This window comes from Lichenostomus cassidix, chromosome 2 (assembly GCF_008360975.1).
Source record: "Lichenostomus cassidix isolate B80296 chromosome 2, HeHo_3.0, whole genome shotgun sequence".
Lineage (NCBI taxonomy): Eukaryota > Metazoa > Chordata > Aves > Passeriformes > Meliphagidae > Lichenostomus > Lichenostomus cassidix.
In genome coordinates this window covers 102,978,426-103,003,039 of record NC_139482.1, presented here as the reverse complement: position 1 = coordinate 103,003,039, position 24,614 = coordinate 102,978,426, and the positions used below count along the sequence as shown (strand labels likewise).

General features: G+C 39.0%; 2 protein-coding genes across 9 annotated transcripts in view; both read right to left on the bottom strand.

The window, feature by feature from the left end:
* LPIN2 (lipin 2) overlaps positions 1-10,203 on the bottom strand; it is a 43,935-nt gene extending 33,732 nt beyond the window's left edge. For 2 of the 3 annotated variants that reach the window (XM_085052634.1, XM_085052637.1), the window contains exon 1: positions 1,137-1,479. In XM_085052634.1, coding sequence (XP_084908760.1) covers positions 1,137-1,220 — 84 coding nt within the window. In that variant the 5' untranslated portion in view covers positions 1,221-1,479. Of the gene's footprint in view, positions 1-1,136; positions 1,480-10,011 lie in introns of those variants that run through there. The other variant, XM_085052636.1, reaches the window with a different exon arrangement.
* A 4,304-nt stretch (positions 10,204-14,507) lies between these two features.
* MYOM1 (myomesin 1) overlaps positions 14,508-24,614 on the bottom strand; it is a 76,288-nt gene continuing 66,181 nt past the window's right edge. For 5 of the 6 annotated variants that reach the window (XM_085052645.1, XM_085052647.1, XM_085052648.1 and 2 more), the window contains 3 exons: positions 21,961-22,176; positions 19,002-19,125; positions 14,508-17,785 (listed from right to left, as the gene is read on the bottom strand). In XM_085052645.1, the coding sequence (XP_084908771.1) occupies positions 17,559-17,785; positions 19,002-19,125; positions 21,961-22,176 (567 nt within the window). In that variant the 3' untranslated portion in view covers positions 14,508-17,558. Of the gene's footprint in view, positions 17,786-19,001; positions 19,126-20,249; positions 20,392-21,960; positions 22,177-24,614 lie in introns of those variants that run through there. The other variant, XM_085052650.1, reaches the window with a different exon arrangement.

Below are 24,614 nucleotides of genomic sequence, written 5' to 3'. Positions count from 1 at the left end.
CTGTTTGACTTCCTCACGTTACAGCAATGAGGAACAGAATGGCTCTCAGAAATAATGATTAAACAGTACTCCACCTCAGAGTATCTAATATGCTTGATATGACAGACAGCCAGATTTTCAAAACTCATTAAGAGGAAATGCTTACATTAGCATAACCTGAGCAGGAGGTTTTGTGGGTAGGAATTATATCTCTGTACCATTAACAAAGATGTTATTTTGGCTGCCACTAGACCAACATGTTTTCTTCAACATTTTTTTTAGTGTTATTCAGTAATATCCATATTCAGGTGCAAGACATGATCAAAAGTCTGCCCACCATAGGTGTATTCTGTGCATGTGGAGTACTGCTTTACTAATGGCAAACTGCATTTTTTTTGTTCTTAAAGCCAACACTTTTTATACAAGCGCACCCAAATGAACATGACTACTACAAGTGCCTAGTTCAACAAGAGAAAAAGTGCAAGTTACTCAAAGACAAGCTATCAGATTGCTCTAGAGAGCTACAGCTTTAGAGGGCATGAATTTTAACTATCACTGAAAAAAAAAGTTATTAAACATAAATCTTAGCTTACAGGAGAGTAGATACTCATACATACCAAACCATTTATTTTGAGATACCTTTAGAGGATTGAAATATAGTCTAAAGCCACATGATGTAAACAGCAAAGACACTGTATTTGTTTCAAGAGATCAGGCAGAACAAAATAAAAAACATGCAGAGCACTGGTTTACCTCAGTTTATCTGATTTTGCCTATATTTGCATACATATAAATTTATGAGGCAGAAGCTTTCCTTAAGTAGAGGAAATCCTTAACAAGTGTTTTACTAGTTTCTATTTTGTACCCTGAAAAGAATGGGGGGAAAAATGACCCTGTCAAACAGGACCACTGTAGCATCAGGTCTACTCAACAAAAACATCTTTGCTCCCAAGTAAAGATTTTAATTGGGGGTTTAGGATTGCTCCTAGTACTGCATAGAGCAGTTATAGAACAAAAATTGGAAACAAAGAAAGTCTGTTGAATGTCTAATTAAAGTCTTCCACATACTATTAAATACAAGCAGTCAATTTTTATGTATTTCAACTGTGTTATAGGAAATTATACACCATATTTAGCAATAAGTTTGTCAAACTCACCAAGATTCCAGAAGGAACCTTTTCAGGGGTAGCATCACTTCTATTTGAGTCATCTTCAAGAACATCCTTTTCTGAGTTACGCATCTCAGAAAACAGAAAACTAACTTTCCACAATACAGGTAAGTGCAAAAATTACAGACATAACAGAATGTTGTAGCAGCATTTCTTCTCTTCTCTTCTCATAGAAGCAGACAAACTATGTAAATCTTCTGGTCTCTTAGAGGAAACTGCTTGGTATACATTCCCACGCAGAATTATGAGTGAAAAAGGAAGTGCTTCTTTAAGAAAGCTCAACAGAAACTCCCTCACCAATAGGCTTTGCTTGAAATGTCACAGCCCCCTTGCGGACTCCCAGATAAGTAATAACATGGGCAGACTTTGCCATATGTTTGCACTGATAGGTGATGATCTTGGTTTGCCTCACGTCACGTGACTTCAGCCGAAGCTCCCACGAAAACAGGGATTTGGTTAATGATTCTTAAGCAAAGTCTACATTAGCTCACTTGGAGACTTTTCACCCACTGCTGCAACTCCACCGCTGCCAGCAGCACTCCAAGTCCTGGCTCAGCCCAAGGCAAGACTGCCACTGACACTGCAGGTGCTGCTCCCTCTGCTGATGGCGTCACTGGGGCAGCCAGTCCTGTTTGATACGGCAAATTTGACAACTTTTCAGGGTCTGGCATTTGTGGAGTGCTTTCCCTCCTTCTTGAAATTACATAATAATAGTAAAGAGGCGACTGACCTGGTATCAAGTTTGTACTAAACCATGCAAAACCAAGGCACACCAAGATAAACATTTGTTTTCCTGTGGAAATTTTCTCGCTTTCTTCAAAATGAATTCTAAAGCAGTATAATTTAAGTGTGTGGACAAAACGTACAAGCTTTTTAGATAATTTGCTCCATGACTCAGAATAAGAACTAATTTTTGATCTGAGGGATTTTGAGATGTCATTACTTATCTAAATAATGTAATGGATAGGTGAAATAACTGAGGAAGAGTAGTATTACAAGGAAACAGTTCTGTCCCAGAATGTGAGAGACATTCTCTGAGGACCATCAATATTCCTGCAAAATAGACAAATTCTCATTATCCTAAACCCATGCATCTCCTTCCCACCCTCATGGGGTTACTGTGTGTCTGCTCAGAAGACTGTGAAGGATTGCTTCTTGAATCACAAGCTTAAAAAAAAAAATTAATCTAGGACCCTACTACTATTTCTCCTCTAAGTTTTGTAAGTTCATGTATTAGACTTTGATGCAAGGACAATGAATCACATTACAGGATGCAGCCAAATGGCCTGTAGGTTTCCAAAATAATTAATGAACTACATTCAAGGCCAAAACTGAATCAGTGTCAATGACAAACTCCTAAATTGAGTGTAAGGATTGCTATGCTTGCAGTAAGATTGTAAGAAGCTGCTACTATCTCTGAACCATTTTCTATACATTGAATAAATTCATATTTCATGTGGCTTTTCACAGCAAAAACTACAGGGTTTTTTAGCAAACATGACAAATATTTTCATAAAATATTAAGGAATTACTAGACATGCTCAATCACCCCTGCCTGTTCATCATTCCCCTATGCTGTATGCTCCATTAAAATACAGAATAAAACACACAGTTATGAGCAAAATGGAAGTGAAATTCATAAACTAGTGCTTCTTTTCAAACACTTTAGACTCAGTTTTATGTTAATTTCTTTTTTGTGATATCCATGCTATTTCAATATTGTTCAGTATTTCAGACTGACATTATTTTCTTCAAAGTTTCTAAAAGTGTTCCAGAAAACAGCCTTTCTATAATACAGATAAAATTGTGGTAACTGCAATATGATAAGATTTAGACCAGGTAATAAGCTTTGCACATTTAGAAAGCCCTCTTGTCTTTTATTTCTCAATATTAAATATAATTCCCGCTGAGTAACTTTAGGCACTACATTATTTACTTACAATTTGCACAGGAAAATTAGCTTTAGTTTTGAAAAGCAAATATCTCAAATTTGGAAGTCTTAGAAGCAATGGTTTCCATGCAACCTTAATGAAGCTCTTTGGTAGAGGTAGATTTTCCTGTGGTTTGGTCTCAGGAAGCACCTATGAGTTTTTCACTAGACTCACACAAGCTAATAATGCTGACAAAGATCATTCACCGTCCTATGTTCTTTCTTTGATCTGCTCTTTGTGGGTCTACACATTTTGTCCTGTTGCTCATTAGTCAAAATCCCTGATGGGAAGTATGATTCCATTTTTAAAATGTAGTTTTCTGCAGTGATTTTCATAATATATTCGATTGCATTTCATTTAGTTTTACAGCATTTGAGAGATGCACTATTTTCTTCACCTATGCAATGAAAAATTCAGGCCAGATTAGGAATTAAACATACAGGGGGGTTTAGCACATTTAGAACTTGATTTTTCTGATTTTCCCTCCTTTTTTTACCTCTTTGCATATTCAAAACATTGCCTCAATAGGCTACATTTGTAGTCGCAAATCAGATTTCTTTTTAATGACCATCTGGTATATGTAAAAGTCTGATTGCCTGTGAAAATGACATTTAAGTGATTATTGGATTGCACTGTATAGGAACTGTAGAACAAATGCCACCAGAAAACAGCTACAGGACATATCCCCAGCTTTCATCAGTGCATACCATTCTGAGTTCTAGAAGGAAGGAGGCAGAAATCCTATAGACATGAGCTTCTATCAGCATGCTATCCCAAGTCACTCAGACATCAGAAAAAATATGCCAAGACAAAAGAATGGGCCAAATCCTTCTCTAAAAAAACATATCCTAGTAGATATGGCAAATACGGGACAACCTTTGTTCACGTTCCAATTATCTCCTTCCCCCCATCTTGTCACATTTAATTTTACTTACTATCAGCCAAGAATTAAACACCACAGCTCTCAATGTCAGGATGGGGTGTGACTGTTCTTAGTCTCACACTCCACCCCACTAGAAAATATCCTTTCTCCACAAGGCTCAACTCCAGTTCCAAAATTCCAACATTTCTTTATTTTCATGTACTTTTACACTTTGCTTATTGGGTGCAAAAAAAAGGGGGAGGAATTGCCAATTCTCCTACACAAATTACAACATTCAGACTGGGGCTGAAAACACATTTTGGTCCCCAAGTTCTTAGTCCCAGCCCTGGGCTGAAGCATCTGTTTACTGAGACTGGAAATAAAGCTCTGCTTATTCCATATTGTGCTAAAACACATTCAGCACAACATCTCTGACATTTTTAAGTGCAAAAGTCTCTCCATTCTCTTTATGAACTTTTAAACCTAATGCAAAGGTTATTAATTTTGCTAAAATAAAACAACTAACAAAAGACATACTGAATGAAGATTATCTGCCTCAGATCCCATCCGAAAGAGGCATGAGAATTTTTCTGAAAGAAAACAGCTAGAGTTTTTCCCCTAGTAGAGTGGAAAAATACCATCAAGTGTCACTTCTTATTTAAAAAAATATAATATACTTGCTAAGACTTTCCATATAAAAGCTGAAGGTAGCTAAAATACAACTTGGAATGAAATTTTCCATTTTAGCAAATTACATGCAACTAAAAATAAAATTCTGTTCAACAATGTTGAAAAATACTAATAGGCAGTATTAGCTGCTTTTACCTGCAATTCCCAGCTGTCAAAAAAAAAAAAAATTAAAAGCTCTATCACAAGTAATAGCAGCAGGTACAAGAATTTAGGCAGTTAATAGATGTTAGAGAAACACTAGTGATACAAAAGTAATGTATTGTTCACTAAACTGGTGGTTAAAAATAGTAAAATCAAATTATTTTTCCTCCTATGATGCAACATGGTAAATTCAATGCCTTCAAGATCTCCCATCAGGTGGAATCAAGAGGCATTCAAATCAAAATATTTTTCAATGCAACTTAAGTACTTTTTTATCACTGGGAAAAAAATAGCAAGAAAGGAAATCCACAGTTTATTTGGAGCTGGTGCTTTTGTAATTGTGTCAACAGTTATATCTGTATGATCTGCTATGAATCATCTGATTAAAGTGTTGCAATATCTGTCCTTGTATTAATTGGGGCATTTTCTTTTTTCTTTAAGTTACTCTTTTTTCTGTTTACAAAGAAACATCAGTGAGGACAAAGAATACTTTAAGAGTTCATAAATTGAGTTTTACTGGTAAAATAATCAGTTCAATCAAAAACTTAGGTTACACACACACACAATGTTCTTATGCACATGAAGACCTTAACTTCTTTCAAGGTACTGAAAAAAGTAACAAGCTAGTCCAAGAGAGCAGTCCTTTGGAATCTGATGGGGAATATCTGACACCGCCACCTGCCATACTCGATGTATGTATTTCCATCAATGAAGACTCTTGTAAGGCACATCATCCTTGGTTGAGCTTATTTCCAGACACGTAACACAGAAACCAGTGTTTCTGAACAGAAGTTCTATCAATCTCATTTTTGCATGAGATAAGAGAAAGCAGATGAAGCTTTTCCTGTATGTTTCTAGAAAGCACTGAACATATCCTTAATAAGCAATCCAGCAATCCCTTATCTTTGTTTTCTTCTTTTAATGTTTCTTTCCAGGTGCTGATCTGCCCCAGGTGTATTTAAATCTTTTTGTAACCTCCCAGGGTTTGGAAGTCAAAGCAGAAGAACACAGCCATGTGTGCACACATGAAATCTAGCCTGATCTATTAGTGGTAAATAATTTGGTTAGATTTAGAATGGATACATGAATGTAAGATTTGAGACTAGTACATATCTTCAGGTTAAGAACAGGAATTATACATATTCTGAGAAATACATATATGGAATACCTAAAAAGCTCCAAATATTGCATATATTAACAAGATACCTTTCTTTCTCACTTGATAAGATTCTCCATATTGTTGAACTCATGAACATATACCAAAATAAAGCAATATCCCTATATTTAATTTGCATGTAAGACTTGGCTATATTATTAACAAACCAGATGAAATGCTAGTCTCAAGGAATTCCCACACAGTGGTATTTACATGAGATGTTGGGAAGAGAAAATGAGATACAGCTGAACAAAGTGGCACATACTCACTTCTTTCAGAAAACCCAATCCACCTGCATTATTGAATTGCAATGACCATAGAGGTCACATCTGTCTGAGGGATCTGTTTGCCCCTAGCACACAGCAGCATGTCTGCACTGTCTATAGAGGACAATGACAAACCTGTGAAGTGGCCTCGCAGATTTCTTGGTTAACAGGCACACTTTTTCCTTCAGGGAATGAATGGCTTTAAGTCACCACCAAGTACTTTTCTTCTTTAAATCACTGTATTTCAGTTCACATCACAAAATAAATTCTAGGTAGCCGAGTGAGAGTCAGTTACTTCCATTTCTAATGGAAACTCAGCTACAATTCATTATTAGAAGCACTTATTTGAATTTTGAAAAGAATCCTTTGCACATTTCCTTTAAAAGGCTTTTTGTAACCATCAATTAGGAAGAAGTATATTTCCTGAGGAGACAGTTATGCAGTCTAAAAAAAGACAAGTAAACCTAGAGACACAGCCTAAGACCAGCTTAGCTGGCTTCAGCCACATACACCAACAGAAATATGTCACCCAGTACACTACAGACTTTTCTACTATTACTTCACGTATTTACATTTCTGGTCTTGAACTTAAGCACTTTGGGTAAAGAAAAGGGCCAGTTCATCAGGTAAAAATCTCATCTGTTCACTCAGTGCATACAGAAGCAATGAGGAAGTGTCCCTTAGTCTTGGGAAAATGAGTGACTCAGGACAACTTCTGACAGCTAATGTCAAATTACGTTAGTGCAAAGGTGAAAAAAACTGCTAAAAATAAAATACTTAGCTAGGAAGGGGAAGCTAGCATCCTTTATTTGGTAATTCCCTTGAAATATAACGACAAGAAAAAAAGCTCCAAAAAGTGTGCTTAAGCCTTGTCCTAAAGCAGTAAGACAATCTGACTTGACTTAGTATGACAGTTTCATATTAAATCAGTCTGCCTGCCCAAACTGAAATGCAAGCACTAATGTAACAACTAAGATGAGAGAGCAGCTAGGCAGATTAAATTCATTTTGAAGCGTCACATTCTTTGCAAAAGCAGCAACATTTTTTACTACGCTTAAAGTGGACAATTCTACTCACAATTAGAAAAAACCCCTCTGCTTACCTATCTAACAGTGAAATATGTCCAGAGACCACATCTTTGTGTTACTGTAGAACCTTAAACTGTAACTTCAACAAAATCAAAGGTTCATAAAGAAGGTACTCCAGATACAAAAACCACCGGGATACAGTATGCTACTATGCTATGTTCTCAGCAAGTGCCCAGTATGGAATGAAGACATCTCATATATACCCTTTAGACTTGTATTTGACCACAAACATATCACCTACTGTTTTGTATAGGGCTGAAAGCTTTTTCACTGTAGATCTCTGTAACATCCAGCACTGAATCTCACACCAGAAAGTGTCCTTTCATCCCTTTTCAGACAGTTACATAGAGCATATTGCTAAATCATTATATAAACAATGATTAAAAGTTATTTCCTATATAATTCAAAGCTATTTTACAAAAGAGAAAAACAATCCAATTTGTTAGAAATTCTAACTTAAGCTCAGACATGCTATGTTCACACAGTAGACCGTGAGAAACTGTCTTCCTGTTGCTGTGATCTTGCACTTAAGATGCAAGACTGGAGAAGAAGAAAATTGTGATCTGGACTATTAACTGTATGAGCATCTTCCAGAAAGAGAAGGAACAAATGCAACTAATTTAACCTTTGGCCTTGACAAAGGTTCCAAATGTGGCTTTGAACAAAATCATTTCAGCTCCATCTGATCTAGGCTGCAAATTCTCTGAGGCAGGGACCAAGTCATAAAGCATGCAATGCAAAAAAGGCTGCTTGGGGCCTCAAGGTACACAAGGAGGTGTCAAGTGCCCTAAGTGCAGTTTGGATTTCCCTTTAACTGATCAAGACTTTAACACCAGTGGAAGGAAATGTTGGAGGTAGAGAGAAAGGACATAAAATTCACTGCACTGCAAACCTGAAACATTTTATGTGCATGTCTTCCAAGTAAACAATAACAAAGAATTACACTTACTTTTGAAACAAACCAAAATATTAAGTACCAAGAATAAGTTGAAACACCATCTCTGTTACAGTCCACTAAAACACTCAAACATTCTGATATGATTAACTGAAAAGTTATGCTACAAGCTTAAAAATCAATACTGCAATTGCTGCCGAGACCCGTTCAGCACCACCCTAGTTAGTCCTATTGCAACTAAGAATAATACCAGACAACACAGCATTTCACTCAAACTTCCTGACATCCTGAGATCATTTGGAAACTTTTTAACTTTAGCTTATCAGTTTAATAGTCTATTATATAATAGTGATATGTTTTTATGGAGCATATCACTTTACAACTCTCAAGTAAAGAGATCTTCCTTAATTTTGCAAGAGATGGCAAAACCGTTTACATTCCTGTGTGTTCTGGGCTGCACAGAAACTACAGCAGGGGCTAGGAGAGAAGGCACAACTGTTGGCCCTGGCTGGTGCTAGCTGCCTAGGAGGTATAGGAAAAAAAAGGTTATGTATCTACAAACTGATTAACATGCCCACACTTTTAAAACACAAACAAAAGGCATTTTGAGACTTACGACTTTTCATTACAACCAACGAATACCTGCCCATTCTTAAAATGTGTGTAACACTATATATTTTTTCCTACTTTGCAAACATTAAGTGCTCAGTATGTAAAACTGTCCCAAGAAATGCTTGTAAAAGTACCAAAAAAGCCCCAACCAACCAAAGAAAACCAAAATAGACCCCAAGAAGTTGTACTTCAGCGATGCTTGTGGATTCCTTACAACTTGGGATATTCTGTGATTCTAGGGACTAAATTTTGTAAGGTTGTCTGTCATCGTCTCTGACAGTATCCTGAATAATACCACATACCATTATGGTACACGGCTAACAAATTCCTTCTTGTAACAACAATGGAATTTTTGTTGGGGAGAAAAAAAAAAGGAACCAGATGATGTGCACGTACGAAGTGCAGCCACAACACAGGTATATTTATGACATCATTCTGCTGGATGGAAATGCACAGGTTTACACAGTACACTGCCCTTCTCTATCCAAAATCATTGATGTCTCCTGTATGTACTCAGTAACCACCTCAGGAGAACAAAAACGCAGTTCACACAAATTAAAGCAGGCTCACGCTTGGCATGAACCCAAACAGAAGCACACATCAAAAAAAAAAAAGCGGGCAGTGTAGCTCCACTTCAGCCTCCCCGCACCAGAGGGACAAACCCGGGAGGCGGAGCGCCCCGGCGGAGCGAGAGCTCAGTGCCCGGGCTGGAGGGGAAGGCGCTGGGCAGCACGGCACGGCACGGCACGGCACGGCACGGCACGGCACGGCACGGATCCCGGAGTGCCGGAGCGGCAGCGCCAAGCCGCTCCGGGAACACCGGCGCTCCCGGGCGGTCCCGCCACCCGCTGTCGCGGCGGGCCGGCGGCGCCGGGCGCCACCCCCACCCCGCTGTGCCCAGCCGCACACCGGGCAGCCAGGGCACGCTTCCCTTTCCCCCCGCCGGCCCGGGCTGCGGGAATTGCGGGCAGTGCCGGTCGGGCGGCCCCGCTTCCCGGCGACGGTTCCGGGGAGCTTCTCACGGTTCTCTGCGGGGAGCGAGCCCGGCTGGCAGCCGGGGCAGGGCCTGCGCCGCCCTCCCTTCCTCCCGCTCTCCCTCCTTTCCTCCCTGCCCGGCGGCCGCCCGAGCTCGCCCGCCGTCGCCGCTCGTCCCCCGCACGCAGGCAGGGACACCTCGCGCCGAGCCGAGCCGAGCCGGCGGCAGCGGCCCCTTCCCGCTTACCTCGAGCGAGGCCCGGCGGGAGCCGGCGCCAGCCGAGGAGGACGGCCGGTGGCTGTACGGATGGAAGGACGGATGGATGGATGGAGGGAGGGAGGGACGGGAGCGGGCAGCCGGGGGAGCCGCGCCCGGGCGGGTGCGAACTGCGCCAAGCGGCGGCCGTTGGTGCAGCGCGTGCACGCCCGCGCGCGCTCCCGCTGGCGGCGGGTGGCGGGGGCGCGCCCGGCCCCGGGCGCCACGTGACCCTGGAGCGGCGCCGGGTGGGAGGGGAGGCGGGGAAGGAGGCGCGTGGGGCGCGCGTGCGCGGGAGCGGCGCGGGAGCACGGAGCGCATCCCGGTGTCTCCCGTCGGGAACGGCACGGCACGGCACGGCACGGCACGGCACGGCACGGCACGGCACGGCACGGCACGGCACGGCACGGCACGGCACGGCACGGCCCGCCCAGCCCTCGGGAGCGGGCATCGGCCGCCAGCCCTCCCGGGAACAGCTGCGCTCAGCCGGGGCTCGGGATTAGCGCCTCGTGACTGCGGGTGGGAACGGAACGCTGCCTTCGCACGGCTGTCACTGCATCCTCCTCCTGAAAGTTACCAGCCAACCCACAGGAGGAGGGAAAACGTTTTTTTTTTCACATACTTACATACGTAGATCCATCTATATGTTGTATATGTAATATGCCTTAGTCTTTTCATATCTATATAGCACGTCTCAAGCTGCACCAGAGGAGGTTTCAGCTGGACATGAGAGGAGTTTTTTTTCACAGAAAGGGTGATTAGACACTGGCATTGGCTGCCCAGGGAGGTGGTGGAGTCACTGTCCCCGGAGGTGGCACTCAGTGCCGTGGTCTAGTTGACACGATGGTGTTTTGTTGTAGGTTGGACTCAATGGTCTTGGAGGTCTTTTCTGACACAACTGATTTGGTGATTCTGTTCTTTATTTATTTATTTTGCAGTGAAAGTGTAGAATTGCAAAATCAGAACATGTCCAGCAGGCCATGTATGCATTTCAGGACAGCAGCTTCATTTGGCCATTGCTTTTATGATTCACGCCTGCTGCTTGCTGAAGTTGGTTTGGTGATGTGTTATTATTCACCTGAGTCACACTGTTGCCCAGGGGCCCCAGGTGATATTGAGACATAATATGTACTCAAACAGGATAATAGTGTCACCTCAAACAACTTGCAGCATAAAAAACAGAAAAGAAAAGAAGTAGCATAATTGGGAATACAATTTGGGTTTCACAAACATGAGGCTTTTTATTGCTATCCATATTACTTCTTTATTTTATTGTACTTTCGTTTGCCCACCATTACTCTTTCATCTACCAATCTGTTGATAAGAGTTTTGTTTAAAGCTTGCCCCACCAAGTTTGCCCCACTTGGTGTTAGAGCCATTTTAAGTTCTCACATAGGTTTTATGTAGTTATCACGTAATGAGAAATCAAGCAGGTGAGCAGAGCATTCAGGGCAGCTGACAAAAGGATGTGCTAGCATGCAAATATATAGACAAAATTTATTGTGATAGTCCATGTATCTCTTAAAAGATGCTTGACAATATTTTTTTACCAGTCCTACAATGGGATAAGATCTGTTTATTCATCTGTACCTCCTGGGACAAGCTGCCTAAAAGATTATAGCCAGCAAGTTTGCTTATTTGCAGATCATATATTTAAATCCCTTTGAGTATGGAACTAAAACAAATCTATCCCTGCATAACATGCAGGCTGGGTTTTCGAGGGAAGTGGTTCATGGAAGAAGACACAAACACAGAATTACATGGATAGGGAGACTATGTTGTGCATATGTTTAAAAGGAAGGTTAGATTTCACGCCTGCCTATTTTGATGATGTTATTGTCGTGTCAGAAATTCTGACTTGATCTTGGAACATTCTCCAGGACTCAGGATACAGGGAAGCAAGAAAGAGTAATGGAGCAATTTGCCTCCCTTCAGCGAAACCATTTTTCAGCTGCAGCAGTTTTCTGAAGAGGCCTCCTGTTTGAGTATAACATTGCAATAATAATTACCTAGCCATATTAGCATAACATCTGTCGCAAACACACAGTCTGCAGATCATTTCCCTGCTTTGCTGAGTTCCTTATTTGGCATCTTAGTCTCTCAGTTTGTGAGGGTAATCACTTCAGCAATTGCTCCAACAGTATTTTCATTTGTGTTTCTGTGATCTTATCTTTGCTGGTTGTGACAAGAAGTTTTTTTTTTAGTTGAGGAGATTCTCCTTTTCAACACCAGACAGCTCTATTCACAGCGAGATAAGAGGTAGGGGCTAAATCTATCATATGTCCTCAAATATTGACATTAAGCTAAATCCTGTCATAAAAATAAGCCAGAAAAATCATTACTTGAAACGGGGTGACAAATGGGTAGATCATACTTTTCTGTTTCAAACCTGGAATAAGTGCTTCTGGGTAAAGAGCATTTATTTGAAAACACAATGTCTTCCCTTTAGGTAACATTTACTATTCCAAAATTATCACCTCCAGACAATCAAGACTACCGAAGTAGACATCCCTCAGTATCCTCCTTTATATTCTTTGCTCTTTTGCACTTAGACTTAGAAGATTACAATCAAGCTGTAAAATGGCTTGCATTTTCCCCAGCTATATCTGTCAAGTAGGATTTGTTTCTGTTGTGAGTGTTTGGAGTGGTGTAGATAGGAGCTCTCTACATCGATGCACCATTTGTGGTCCTTGTAGAACCACATCTCACTGGTGGTTAAACCAGGGCCTCCAGGCCACAGGTAACCTGCTACCTCATGTGCCTTCCTTTTGACTTTTCACCACAAATGTCACTATTGTTTCCCCCATCTGGGACAGGGCAGGGTGTGAGAGAGCGGCTGCTTACTGGTGTGGTTATTTTGGTGGAGAGGAAGCAATTTGAATGTGTGTTACCCAGTGCCATATGTAAATCAGTGGCTCTCTGGCTCTTTAACTGCAGATCGTGTCTGGCAGCAGCAGTGTGTGAGAGAGGTAGCCTGATGAGGGCTACCTGCACACAAGGCAAGAAAAAAGCTGACATTAGTGATGAGATACTGTTCTGTCATTTTGCCTATTTGTGGGCATACAACAGTTGGAAAGAAGCCACTCTCTGGAGAGTCATTTATTCCATACCCACCATCACCCCTGTTTATACTACAGTGAACAGGATATCCTTTTTTTTTAACTTTCATGTTGTTTAGACTCTTATATCTTACCCTGTAAACCTGTGAAGACTCCTTATCTATGCCTCTTAGTCACAACCAATACATGTCCCTCAGAAGCATTTTCCTTAACTTCTCTGAGCTCGGAATGACATTATGACAGAATGTTATGATTTAGTTGAGTTCAGTTTATCTTTTTATTTCCATTTAAGAGTAAAAAAAAAAAAAAAAAGAGAGAGAGGAAAGTTAATAGCAAGGAAGGATTCTGGGCTGTAAGGATCTGTACCCTGATCCACCAAAATTTTTAAGCACACCAATAGTTCCAAAAGTCGCTGGACTTGTGTGTAGAGTTAGCATATTTGGTTAAGCCAGCACACTCAGATCAAGTCTCATGTGAGCAATATTTCTCCATTCTTTGTCAGTCAGTAGCAGGTGTTTCACAAGCCATTTTCTGATAACAGATATGATAGGATTTCAGGCCTCCTGTTAAGAAGTTCTTTATCCTTGCCAAAATCACAGCCTAATTAAGCAGGAGGTTTTATTTTGGTCCTATTAGTATGAGTGATGAAACAATAAATGGAAATGACTGTGTCAAATTGGATGGTAGAAGATGCAAGATTGGTAAAAAAGGAAGGAAAGTTGTTTCATTTGAAAATTTGCAGAAGAAGGTTGCAGGAAAGAGCTCTCGCATAATGAAACGGGAAATGAGACAAAGGCAAAAGTCAGCAGAAGATTGCACCCAAATCTGGGGCCTTCCTTCCTCTCCATCAGCCCCTCACTATCTCTCTCACAGTACATTCTTTTCTAGAAGCCCTTGTGAAATGTAGAAGGTTTTTTCTGACATTTTTCTCTTTACTGCTTATGTTGCTCTTTCCCCTGCACAACATTTTGCTTCCATTCTTAAAACTTAATGTCCTTTTAGCAAGACAAAAACAAACAAACAGACAAAAAACAACTGAGGGGAAAGACTTGTTGCAGGTGTCTGGTCAGTATAAGTGCAGATTAAATGGAGTATCATTTGTGCATTCACCTTATAGTTGCTGTTCAAGGACAAAGAGCAGAAGTGCACTCTACGCTAGTTTAAGGATGATCTGAGTATACAGCTAGCTGCTTCAAAGGTTATGGCTTAATGTATTACCAAATTATGTCTGTCAGTCTCAGAGCACAGACAGATCTTTCTCAATAATTGACTAACAAATCCAGAAGAATTCAAGGACAGGTGGAATCACAATGCCTTTACTATGGTGGAAGTCAAAGCCTTTTTTCCTCATCCTTTTTCATCTTCAAAAATCATCCTTTGTGGTTTTAGAAGGTGATTGGATAATACAGCTTATTCCAACACTTTCCCTTACTGTTAAATACATTTATTATAACACAAGAACGTTAATTTCTAAAAGAGCTATAAATTTGAATATAAAGAGTAGTATGTGCTGAAATGGAACATGTAGGTGAGAAATAAGAAAATAAAGAGAAGTGACACTTCAGATAAACATTGCACCCAGTGCCTGAGTTTAAATGTAGTCAGATGATTCTGTGTGTTTGATAGGAGATCCTGTTGCTACAGAAATAATTTGCATTCTATCATTACATAATGCACAGAGACTGAAACAATTTTTCATACTTACAATGGAGAATAGAATATAAATATTCCATTTAAAATGCAAGAAAGAAATTATTCAACCACAGTAACATAATAAGCTTTAGTATGCTTAACAATGCTGTTAATATTAATTTTGAACATTTTGTTATACATCTGTGAACCACTGCAGCTTAAATAATGAAAATAAAAAAGGGAGAGTAATCTTTGATATGTTTGTCTCTGTGCATTACTGTGCATAACTACACTATGCTTCTGGATAGCAAATATATTCCTATAGAACAATACTGATGTGACTCCATTTCTAGCTCTATGAGGAACCATCCAAATTTAACAAAAAAATACCCAAACTCTACTGCATTTTAATTTAAAGTTTTGAAGCTGTTTCCTGTAGGTTTTAATTGAAATATCAGGAAAATAGTGATTTTTCTTGCAGCAAAAAGCTAAGACCTGATTCTGCTACAATGACACAGAGGAGAGACCTGCTATTGGCTTTACAGTGAGAAAAATGGGCTTTGTAATCTGAGATTTGGGACATTTTTAGAACATTCTTCTGAGATCTAGCTTGATTTCTATTAAAATTAATGAAAAGACCCCTGCGGCATTTTGCAGGAATTGGATCAGGCTCTCAGTGGTGCAGTCTGTTCTATATATAACTTACTCACTGCTGCTGGTGTTTGTGGCAGACAGGCTCCCAACCCGAAGGAGCTGTAAGAGGTGATGGATCTTTATAGATGTAAGGCAGCTTGAATAATTGCCATGGCAAGGGAGAGTTGTGTGAAACAACCTGCAGCTTTGTACTGCTTTTGAAGGGCCACACTCTGTAACTCTGACAGAGTGATGGAATTGCATGTCGGTAGATATTTATCATTTTCTGGAATAGCTTCATGAGAATTTATGTGCATTGGGGTGTCCTACTGTGGAAATGCTCTTTATTGCATTTCTCTGTGGGACCTATGCTTGTGTCCTTCATTGCTGGGCTATAATACACAGATTTAGAAAAAGATGTGGTGCAGAACTGAGTCAAGCTCTATGTCAAACAGTCCCTAAGTATAGTAGGATGATTTTAGTTGTAGTTCAGTCTGCATTAAACTTTCTCCCAACACTATTTTGTGTAGAAGTCAGTATTTTGATTTCTAAAAATTTTTCTCTGTTGCATCCTACGTCCGTCTGTCCCTAACTATGGACCATCCATGTCGTTTAAATCCTGTACATTGTTTACAGAAACATTATTACTCTACTTGCCTACACTTAAGTGTTCTACCCAGTATTTCATCCATCAGGAAAATTTCTGTTGGTTTTAAAATGAGATTAATAGAATCCCATTTGAATTCTACTGGAAGGAAATTATTTTTCTTCTCATTAGGGATATCACTGTCTTGACTTCTATGCATTTACATACTATTGAGACTCTTTGCTTTCTTATGCAAACCATTCTCTAAGGATGGATTAGAAACTGGTATTTATTGTGTTTTCAGCTTTTGTCTTAGATCCAACACCTAGAAATACCAGCGGAATTCATTAATGTTTCATCATTAGTCCATTTGGAAAAAGACAGTCAATATGACTGAGCCTTCTAAGAGTTGAAATCAATAATAATATTTTACTAGTAATTAAAATATTTTATTTTCATTTCTTATGATAATAACTTCAGGTCACTTTGAAGTTGAACTCAGCTTACATAGCAACAAAATAAATTCTGACCTTTATTTTTATTGGTTTGTTTTTCAGCTTGAACTCTGCTTCTTCCATGGTATCTAAGCATTTGCAAATGAGTCATATTTTCCTATATCCTCAGTACATAAACATGTGAATGAACACAGTAATGAATGTGAATGAGCACAGCAATGATTTAAAACAGAGATTCTTGGCTTCTTCCTTACTTATATGACATGAAGCTACACTCTCTTATAAGAAAGCAGTGGATATGATAGTGAGTGGAAGAAGAGATAGCGTTAGGCTGAGACACTGAGGGGAAGAAGAGCAGAGGGTTTATCAGAAATCTGATGCTGTAGCAAAAATTGTGGAGCAAAATGAGCATGTGGGGCAGCTGATACTTCATGGGCTAATGCTATATCCACAGTAACTCATGAAGGCTTTAAGGGAATTAATGGAGTGGAGAGGACTGAAAAGCAGTCATATGAGGCTTGGTGATAAGAAATGGCCAGATGTCATCCTGATCCACCTGATGAAACAGGTTTGCATGAGAGAAAATTGGATCAAAAGAAAACTACTTATGCCTCCCCTGCATCCATAGGAGATGGTTCTGTTTCTGGAGATCTTCCACTGTGGCCAGACTGGTAGTGGTGAAAAGTAGAGCCCACATGGCATGAAGAGGACTGTATGTATCATTTCCTTGAAAAAATAAGCAGTGTCTTTTGGCCTAGATGTGATGTGATGTGATGGCCTAGAAATATCGATTAACACATCTATGTAACTGATACCGACATTATTTTACAGAGTAGAAAATATGTCAGTTCTGGACAGGATTTGCTCTTATGAACTCTGCTTGTAATGGACATTTTCTAGTAATTAAATTCACATTGACAGTACATGTGTCATTATTCAGATACTTAGAAATTCCTGCAGTGCAATTATCTGTTACTGAAACATAAGTGCCCATCTACTATGCATTTAAATTCAAAGTCAGGAAGTATTACAAATGTTACAAAAAAAAAAACAAGCAAACAAACCATCATTAAAAACTTTTGTGTTAAAATATTATGGCTAATATACCGCTCATGAAATCTCAGCTTGAATTTATTATCCAGGCTGTGATAGGATCACATTCTTCATTCAAGTTCAATGGGGTTTACCCAAGGCTACTTTTTCTGGTGGTTTCTTTCCCTTCCTATCCAAGCTTTCTTTGGGTTGAGGAACTGTTTCTGCTACTCTTGCCTTTCCATCAGTCTTCTTTGCTGCTTGCTGGTTGCTTTTTGTATCCTTTTCTGTTTCCACAGGGGGCATTTCCTTTGGATCAGGTGTCTCTTCTGTAGCAATAATTTCTTCTACGTGTGGCTTAATGCAATCTAATTTAGGAGAAGTAATAAAATTTCTGAGTAATCCTACGTAACAATATTTACTGTGCTCAGCAAAATTTCTTTCACATTGGTTATGACCTTATCATGTTCTTTTTGTCTTCCCATACCCATGTAAAGAAATTCAGTATCACACATAACATTAGTACTTCTTATGAAACCAAAACCAAGCCCAAATCTTTATGGTCTCTAATTAAAGTGACTAAGAAGTAGATACTGGAATACATTTGCAGGTACAGCGATAGTTTCCCATCTAAGTCACCTAATTTACAGGACTGCTCAAAAAGTCTACCATACCAGTGAGGCAAGAGAAGAATGAAATGCTGTAAAATATGTGTTCTTGCCTCAGGAGCAAAAAGGTGTGGGGGGGACTAAAAGTACATAATGTTCTGTCAGAAATTATATAACATGTATACACCCTCTATACAAAGATAAAAACACTCAGGCAAAAATATGTAAAACAGATTTTCTGATATTGTTGGAATTTAAGACTGATTTGAAGCGAAAATGCTCTGTATGAGAGTTATAATTGTGAAGAATAAATCAATGTCTAAATAGCAATTATAGAGTAAGGGTCTAAAAGAACAGTAAAATAATATACAAGTAATATTCAAGAATCCTGAATCACCAGAGAGCTTTTAATTTTCTACCCTTACTCTAAATGGGACAAAAAATGGTCAGTTATAATTCCAACTTTACCATTCAATATGATCATAAAACGAAGAGAGAATAATTGATTAATCCCAAGTAGTGGCTAAACAATCAGGATTTCCTAAAACCCATAGGCATTTAAGGTCCCTAAATCAGCAAGGCCTTATTTCTGGTGAAATATCAAACATCTAGCTGCTGAAATGAGTCTTACTTTGGAAAATAACACCATCTGTGTATGTATACATGCTTACAAAGTCTTTCCTCTGCATTCGGAAATGGAAAAGTATTTATTATTACTTTAAAAACTTCCATCAGCCAGGTTAGTCGAGGCAACAACTAGCAGTGGAAGAAGAAAATGTGGTTTGAAAATACTGGTTTAAATCTCTTAGGCCTAACCTGGTAATTCATACCTTGCATCTGTTGATAAGAGCCTATGTACTGTAAACTTGATTGATTGGGACCTATGAAATATTAATTGGCACAGTCTATTCACTCCATAACAATTTAACAACTTTTTCGTTGGAAAAAAGGACCATAACAGTGAAAACACTCCTACCTTTCTTTTCCCCTTCCTTCTGTTTGCTTGCTGTCATGGTTTTTTTCTTTTTAGATGCAGTTTTATTGTTTTGATTGTGTCCTTGGACTGTGTCAGTCTGCCCTGACACAGGCATCACAATCACCTGAAGCAAAGCAAGAACAAAACGTGCACAAGCGAGACATGTGGATGCATCACAAATTCAGTCTGAAATCACCACAACTGAATTCCTGGAAGCAACACCTTTTGAAGCAGCTATTAGTCTAACTTTCAGGAACACATATATCTGCCAAAGCAAGGCAAAGTAGAATCCAGCCTGTTACCTGAGAGGTGACCCACTTGTATTCCTTGGCAGTTCTGCCAAAAGGAGGGAGGCAGGAGGACAGATTTTTGAAAATAGAACAGTAGAAATAAACTGCTGCCAAAATGCAATAGTTGTTAAAATTATTACTAAGTCATAAACATCAATTATCAGTTATTGCAAAGAGCAAGTCATATTCTTGTTTGCACTATGGAGGATGGAAGAGCTGTGTCACTGTTATTTGTAAGTTATATGTCATGGGACAAAGATGGAGTGACCTCCATATCATCCTTGAATTGGCTTCACGTCCTACTAAGCAAAATTATAAAATAATTTTGCATTAGTTCTTGAAACTCGGGAAGCTTGCTGTATCTCAAATTACAGATCTTCTCATGATTATACTTTGAAATCTAAAAATTAAACCTTATTACTTTGTCTAATACGCACCTGCTGTGACTAAAGAGTGAACTTTTTTTAATAAGAGATATTGATTCATTAAAGTACATAATTACACACTTAGACCTTAAAATGCAATACTGTCATCAATTTTGATACTTGAGTGTTAAATATTTTAGGAGATAAGGTTGTGTGAACATATATGCTGTTCATGTGAAACACCAAAGTCAGATTGTTTTTGCATGATTTCATGTTAAAAATCCCTGTGATGTGCAATCTGTTCTGGAAGGAAAAGGGATTTATACCAGATTAAATTAACATGTTCCTTGAAACTAGTGGTACTATTAGTGTAGGCACATGCACTAAAGTCAGGCTCACGCTAGCATGTTTTGGTAGTTCTTAAAACTGATCTAAATATGAATAATTTTTAAAAGATTAGGATAATAATCATTCGCCCTTTATAGAAACTGATTAAAAAAAAAAAAAAGATTGCTAAAATCAGCATTTTCACTGTTGGTAACTATGTTGAATCTATTTTTACTTGAACCATTGAGAATTCTCTCATGCTTCCACTTCTTTTATGTTAGCTGACATGGCAAGGGTTGAAGTGAGTGTTAACGGAACATCACTTAGTAGTGGCATCCTCACAGAAATGCCAGTACAGCACCAAGGTGAGTGCCTGGGACTGCAGCACTATTTCTGCAGTCACAGTAGCTAGAAAAGACAAGAGAGAGTATGTGAAAGGTGCACACAGATCATGCTTAGACTGAAAATATATATGTTAGTTCTATAGATTTTGATGTGAAGAATTGTGCTGTTGTGAGACTTGTGAGACTTGTACAGAAAATATTTACTGACATGGGATATTGCTCTTCTAAGCAGCAATTGGGCTGATAACTGCTTCTGATCCTACCCTATATATAGTATCACATGTATATATCGTACATATGTGCAGCAGGTTCTGTTGCTTTATCTCAGCTGATAATCAGTGGCATTGTAAAAGAGCAGACATGGAGTTTTTAACCTATGTAAAGTGCACTCAAAGATCTGGACAATTTTTTTCTCTGCAACATTTTTGTGTAACAAAAAAACCAAAAACCCACTTTTTTTTTTCTGTGCCACAGTGAAGATTATTTTTGTAGCTTTAAGAGATCTTGATAAAATATGGTATTTCTGAATCTCCAGTGTTAAGTTTGGATGAAATTAACTGATGTTTGTATCTAACAAAATACTTACATATTATCCTTAAATCACAATTGATTCCCAGCTGCCTTGAAAAGCATGAGACTACTCCTGTGCCAGAAATTTGCAAAAATACCTTATTGAGTTGAGATGTGAAGCAGTGAAGGTCTGGACAGAGAGGTGTGAAGAGATGCCATTGTGGTTTTGTTGCAAACAGCAAAGTGAAGATTAACAGGGATCTAAAGGGAAGCTGGAGGTAATTACAGTGGTGAAAGCATTAAGGCACTAAGATACTGTGCACAACTACCAGAGCTGTGACTAATAAAACAAGACACAGTGAAACAAGCTTGTGATGGAAGGAAGGAAGTGAATTCAGTTTATTTGTGAACATAGAGGAGTGTTCATACACTTTTACAGACACACACACATTAGTATCCTGGCCTCCTAAGCCTTATTTTCATTTATGTTACAGTACTGTTACCCCATGTGGGCAGATTAAACAACATTTAGGGCTGTAAATTACACCCATATTAAGGCCTCACTAAATTAACACAGCAATACAAAGGGCCCTTAACACAGACAAAAACCAGCACTAATTTCTCCATGATTTAACACATTCCATCTATGCTACTTTACCAAAGTTGGAACAAATCCTAACTGCAGCTCAAAAACGCCCCGATCATTTTTGATCTTTCCATCTACCTATTCAGTTGGTACACTGAAACAATTCTTGACCCTTTCCTTCCAGATGCTCCAGGAGGAGGGTCAAATGATGGGCTGTATATACAGACAGCATGCACTTGGCCTTGCCTAAGATGCTACAATTAGTTTCTGTGAAGTTAGCAATAAGAAAACATTCAGGAAAGGCCCTGTTTCCCCTGGCATAAACAAGTACATTAGAAGCAAAAGTGAAGTGAATGGAAAAATCCAAGGCTGCCTGCTAAAGCAGAAAGCCATTTATACACACTGATTATGTCAGCCTAACATTCAAAATCTCCTCTGTGCTTCTGTCTTCTAGTCTTAAATTAATGCTTTCATTTTATCTTACTTCTTTTTCTCTTGCTCAGACTCTCTCTCTTCCTCAGGTATGTACACACTTACAGTGACATCGCTGGTCTCTGTACCGTACTTGTTCTTCACCACAATGCTGTATTTCCCAGAGTCTTGTGTGGATACAGTAGAAATGGAAAAGCTGACATTTTTTCCAGATTCAAACCTCAGGATGCAATTGGCATCTGATACAAATGATTTTTCATTCTTCAGCCATGAGACCTCTGGGGTGGGATCTCCCCAGACAGTGCAAGAAAGATTAAGTGCCTATAGAAAAAGTACAAAGGAATTATGAGTCAGTAAATATTTGATGTGTTTTTTGATGCCTAACTCTCCAAATATTCCAGTTCCCCATTTAGCTTCCTCCTTTCAGTAAAAGGATGCATACCATTGTCAGTAATCAATAATTTATGTCATTCTTCTGTATCATAAAGGAAGAGAAGGAACTCAGTTAATTCAAAAATGCCATTAAGACCTTTTAATATTTTATGGACCTTCTTCTCTACTCTCATAATCATTAGGAGAGATTTCTCCATGCACATTTTTTAATATAAAATAAGATATTATCTACATTTGTGTGTTAGACCTGAAATGATAATTTAATGAACTGTCAGATGGTTTTGTTCACATTAAGCTCACTATATATATATATTCATATATCCCATAAGTAAAGAAAGTGTGCCTGCTTTTTTAAATAACTAAGAACAAAGTGGCCCTGGAATATTTTGTTTAATTTAGGATCCTTTTAAACTATACCCTGACAGCTCTTCTAACAGACTTGAAGTGTTTTATGCACTCCCGTAAAACTATTTTTAACTGAAATCAATGCAGGCTTTACTCATTCTTTGGTGTTCATTTAAGTATTTCCCTTTGATGTTAGTACTGTTCCTAACGACTGAATTCAGTCCCATCAGACTGTAGGAAGTATCTTCACTGTTAGAGAATCATATGCTGGAGAGATCACTAACAGCTTCTTCTACCTTCAGTGGGCTGGCAACTCTCTTGGGCACATTATGTACAGGCCTCCTTTTTTCTTGTCAGCTAAGAAATTCATTTTTGGGAGATATTGATACATATAAATGATCCCCTTCTCCAGTCACAGTGCTACGGCAATCTTCTCATAAGTGTTTGCAGAAGTAAATGTCACATAGAGAGCCAAAAGTGAAAAAAGTTCACATGACAATTCAGTGGTACATAGGCCTTCCTCTGGAGCTTTATTTACGAAGGAATTTATTTATATAATATATATAGTACTATGTATATTTATATAGAACTGGATAGTACACCGATCTAAATTTAAAATGCTACTCAAAGGGGAATCTAACTGTACTGAAAATTGAAGAACTTTTACTGCAAAGAAAATGGTCTCTAGTGGTTCATTAGGAATGGACTAAGTGATAAATAAGGAATAGACAAGCTTTCACTTGACTGGAATCAAGTATCTCTTCAATTTTATTTAAAGGCTCTTTCTAAAAATGTGTCAAGAATAAGGGCAGCTGAAGAGCACTCACATTGTTGTCAAGATAAAGATCCACAGTGAGAAATTTATTAAACTGGCTACCTTCCCTTCAACTCACTGCTTCTTATCTGGTAGTGTGATAGTGGAAGATGGGACAGAAGAGAGATGCTTGGAAGGCTGTTGAAGTGAGCAGATAGAAAAACTGATACCTCTATAAAAGTAAAAGGTTTTCATATCTCTGAAAACAAAATAAAAATCAATTCCTTCATGTCCAACCTAAAGACCGAAATGACAACAAAAGGGAAGGGGAAGTCTTTCAGCACACATAATTCTTGATACTGAAGGAAGAACATATTCGAAGTGAGAGGTGGTTATGGCATGGTGGGAATGTCCTCTATCTGATTTCCTGCAGCACTGACAGCTAGTGACCACATTGGGCTGTTGACTTCCTTTTCTCGTAGCCCACTGGTGTGAATGTGGTTTTGATTGCCAAATCAGTCCATCTTTTTGAAAAACAAGGGGAAAACAAGCAGTTTTACATTTCCCCTCTTCCTTATCACTCTGGATACAAAAATGCCCGCAGCCTTAGTCAGGCAATGCATGTGGACCTCATCAGGTGCTAGGTATTTCTTGATTGTCTTCTGATTCTCAAGCAAGCAAGAGATCAGCACAAGTGGCCCCAGCTGCCACTCCACCACAGTGCTGATGAGCTGATATCCATGTCCATTAGTGACATCATTCAAAGCTCAGGTGTTTGAAGTGGTGTCACACTCCATAGTTCAAAGAGTTTCAAACAGCAGTGATGATTCTTTTCTTCCAAATCATTCCTTAAAATAGCTACATTTTCCTTAGCCTTGCATCACGAGCTCCTGCTTGACATCAGTGATTCTCTTGATGTTCCCAACTCTTTCTATTTATTTTCCAGCTACTAATGTGCAGAGTTGTGTCCTATAATTAACTATGTAGATGGTGGAGATCTTTGGTTTTCTGGAAGGTAATTCCATAGCCAAGGAGTAGTGATTGTTCACTGTGCACCTATCTGTTTCAGATTTTATCTTCTTTGAGCAAGAGATTGTCTTTGTTCATGTATATATTTATTCCTCACCTAAATCCTTGATTATAGTCCTGTGGCCAACATGAAATGCTTATTAAGGTACAAAAAGTGTGCACTGTACTCCTGGGCCCAGGGCATTGAGGCATGTCCACCTGGAGCAACCAGCAGCTGCAAGTACAGACCCTTTGTGCC